At 39.5% G+C, this 3985-nt stretch overlaps 1 protein-coding gene across 4 annotated transcripts in view; it reads left to right on the forward strand.

Annotated features, from left to right (window-relative positions):
• The first annotated feature begins 1679 nt into the window (after positions 1–1679).
• The window catches only part of Nox1 (NADPH oxidase 1), a 24125-nt gene continuing 21819 nt past the window's right edge, over positions 1680–3985 (forward strand). For 2 of the 4 annotated variants that reach the window (XM_029553646.1, XM_008848341.1), the window contains exon 1: positions 1705–1749. In XM_029553646.1, coding sequence (XP_029409506.1) covers positions 1705–1749 — 45 coding nt within the window. Of the gene's footprint in view, positions 1750–3985 lie in introns of all 4 variants that reach the window. The other 2 variants (XM_008848339.1, XM_008848340.2) reach the window with 2 other exon arrangements.

The raw sequence follows: 3985 nt of genomic DNA on the forward strand, positions 1-3985 counted from the left end.
AATAAACAATTCAGAAGAGAAATAACTGATTTTTTTTTTTTAGTCTTTTTGAGACAGGGTCTCCCTATAGCTCCAGCTGTCCTGGAACTCACTATGTAGACCAGGCTGGCCTCGAACTCACAAGGATCTGCCGGCCTCTGCCTCCCAAGTGCTGGGATTAAAGGCGTGCGCCACCACACCTGGCCCCACTAGAGAGATGGCTCAGTGGTTAAGAACACCGGTGGTTCTTGCAGAAGACCCAGGTTCGAATCCCAGCACCCACATGGCAGCTAAGAACTGTCTGTAACTCCAGTTCCAGGGGATCCAACAGCCTCGTCTGTCTTCCGTGGGCACTGCACGACACGGGTGCACTTACCTACATGCAGGCAATACACACATACACATAAAATAAAAATAATAAATAAAATATTTTTGGCTGGAGGGATAGCTCGGCCATTAAAGGCTCAGGCTAACTGAATGATATTTTAAGTATGCATTTATAGTTACTAAAATTCTAAAGAAAAAATGAAATAATTACCCTAAATTTCAGGTTATATGTGGTGGAGGAAAGACGAGGGATGTGATTAGGAAGGGACATGCTGGGGGCTTTAAAGATGCTGGAAATATTCTTTTTTTTTTTAAACCTGGGTAGTGAGAACTTAGACATTTCTTACAGTTATTCTTTAACTTACATACACATGCTTTTTGTACTCTTGTATGTATATCTCACTATTTTAGAAAAGAAACTATTTTAGTCCTCAGAGATGAACACATAACTCCAGCTAACCCATCACACTAGAAGACAGTCACTTCCCATCCTTGTTTTGCGAGCTCTGCCTGTTTGTTTTTGAACTAAGATGCATATTTACACTTGTTAAATTTTCTTTTAGTCTGTCTGTCCTTCCAGGCAGCCAAACTTTCCTCAGAGCTCTTATACCCAACAAGATGAGATCATTCTCCAGGGAACCTGGTCTAGTAAAGCTTCTGAGTTAGCTAGGCTGTGGTTCAAATGGCAGCTGCTGAAATGGTATCACTTCTAAAAGTTCACCTTGAAGAAGTTTCCTTGGTCTGGGAACATAGCTCAGTCGGTAGAGTGCCCGCCTAGTGTGGTGGAAGTCCTGGGTTTAGTCCCTAGCACTGCATAAACTGGGCACGATGGTGGACTCCCTTAATTACAGGGCGCACTAAGACCAGAAGTTCAAAGTCATCCTCAGCTACATAGCACGTTTGAGGCCAGCTTAGGCCACGTGAGACTGTGTCTCAAACAAAACAAAACAAACCCCAAACAAAACAGAAACATCCTTAAAATACATGCTTCCCTCTCTACTTCTCTTGTGGTTGATTTATATATAGTCTCAGCCTAATTATGCTTCTAATGAAAAACCTGAACACATCTTTTATCAAGGAAATCAGTGTTTCACATGAAGTTATGCTGATAAGATGATCAGAGAGACTATATTCACCCAAGAAGATTGCTATTTCCTGAAGGGGTAAAAACCTCAACAGGGAAAACCCCTGTGGTTCTCATAGGTAGGGCTGGTCTACCTAAGCTGATAACAGTTCCGTCCAGAAGAGGAAGACAGAATACAGTTATTCATTCCTGAAAGCTTTGTGAGTGGGTGTGCATTTTGACATTTTAAAGATTCACTAACCCTGAGCTGGACAGAAATCTCTGTACTGAAAGACAGTTCCAGAATCCAGATTGCTTCAAACCTCTACCTGACAATGGGAAACTGGCTGGTTGACCATTGGCTCTCAGTTTTGATTCTGGTAAGCTATTTCATTTCCTACTAGTTAAGAATGTTAATAAAGTAAGAAGATATCATATTTGTTGATATTTGTGAAGTTCTTAAAAAGGGAAAGGGTCTATGGCATTATTTTGGCTCATCAAAGTCAGTTATTAGTAGAAGAATCCTACTTTAGACCAGATGAGAGAACAAAGGCAAATGATTTGTAATTGTTCATGTTGCCAAAACATGAGGACTTGTAAGTGAAATCTGTTTTCAGTTTCTATTTTCTCTCCCATCTAATCTTCAACTATTGACATGAGACCTTGATTTCTCTCTAGTGTCCCTATATTGCTGCCATCAACATTTCATAAAATAATTGGATGGTTGAGATGGAAGTAATCTTAGAGATCATCTTGACACAGCAATACTCACTAGAAATATACTGTGACTCATTTACAGAATTTCTAAATTTTCTCATATTTATGCTGAAAAGGGTAAAAGGAAACAGATGAGATTTTAGAAATGTAACCCACTTACATTCTTAATATTAATTTTTAATAGATAATTTCTATCATTTCTAACTCTTTGAAAATCCATGTTTATTTTACATGCACAGCACATCTCAATTAGAACTGGTCACATTTCAAGTGTTTCATAACTACATGTGGGTAGCTAGTTACTGTATGACACAGAGCAGGCATAAAACCTGATATTCATGAAGGAAATTGATCCAGATGTCACACAGTGAATTGACAAACTATGTGTGACTCAAACCCAGTTCCCCAGTGTTCAAGATAGAACTTGTTTACCATCCTACCTACATAGAATCCCTTTCTTCCAACACACACACACACACACACCTCTTCTCACATTATTCTTTCATTTGTGAGTCACACTGAAGAAGCGTGAGGTTCCCCATGTCTTTCCTCATTCTCCTAGTACTCCATTTCTCCTTTTGGGGCTCTTGATTATTTTTTAAAATATTTCCTTTCCTTTGAGTTCTCTAAGACTGCAGGTGCTTCAGAGAAAAAAGTATGGAGTATCCTTGGAGGTTTGTTTATTTGGCATTTAATGAAAAGTCAAATGCTTATTTTTTATCAGGTTATCCCATGATTTATATTTTTAATACTCAGCACCCTGTGTTTAGTTCCTTTTGCATTATAATAAAAAGAGCACCAGTGTAGGAGATGGGGAACCTGGCAAGTATTTTCAGTTCTGCTACTGGGTGACCTTGACCAAATTATTTATTTTTTCCGGACTTCAGGTCCTGTGTTGGGGGGTGTTGGGTCAGCTGGTGGAGGAATGGGGATTAATTACGTGAATGGATTAACACATGAAATGCTGTTTATAGCCTTTAAAGCCACAACAACTTTTGACCCTCTCATTTTATCTTATTTTACTTTTTGGCTAGGGGAAATTTTTCACCCACAGGATGACTCATATTTATCTTTCTACCATTGAATTGCCCCTTTCTGCAGCCCCAATGGCAGCCTCACCTTTTTGTTATCTCTGGCATATACTTCTATACACTATTTTAAATAAAGAATAAATTACTCAAAAATATTTTTACTCCTCCTTCTTAGGTCTTTTACTCCACCTTATTTTCCATTCACAGTGGAGGAAGTAATCACCAAGGTGGGAAATCTAATGCCTTAGTCCTAGATGGTGCTGTACTTTATTTACCTTGTCTACAACTGGCGAGGGCTGATGCTGCAGAGCTTTTTATTCCTGTATCTGTCTTAGATCCTAAAATGTATCTGCTTCCTCCAAATGAGCTTGTCTCTTCTCTTCTCCAAATACTTTTTTTTTTCAAACAGGCACTCACTATGTAGTCCTGGCTGGCCTGGAAATTGCTAGGCAGGCCAAGCTAGCCTTGAACTCACAGATTTGGCTGCCTCTGCTTCCCAAGTACACCACCAGACCTGGCCAGTTCTCCAAATTCTTTAAGTATGTGTGGCTTTCAGCTCTCCTTTCCCATTGGCATAAAAGACTCATCGGCATAAAAGACTCTCTAGAAGACACTCCACTCCAGAAAAGAATTCTGAGCAAAGGAGGAAGGGAGGAATTGATTGGCAGCTGGGCACAATGGTAACTGTTATTCCAGCAACTTGGGAGACTGAGGCAAAAAGAGTTCAAGATCAGCTTGGGTAGAACTAGATGTAGGGAGATCCCAAATTCACAAAAATAAACAAAGAGACAAAAGAATGAAGGAAGAAGCAAAGGAAGGAAAGCAAGCAAGCAAGCAAGAGAAAGAAAGAAAGAAAGAAAGAAAGAAA

The sequence above is a fragment of the Nannospalax galili genome, unplaced genomic scaffold (genome assembly GCF_000622305.1).
Source record: "Nannospalax galili isolate Female #2095 unplaced genomic scaffold, S.galili_v1.0 scaffold3, whole genome shotgun sequence".
In the NCBI taxonomy this organism is placed as follows: Eukaryota; Metazoa; Chordata; class Mammalia; order Rodentia; family Spalacidae; genus Nannospalax; species Nannospalax galili.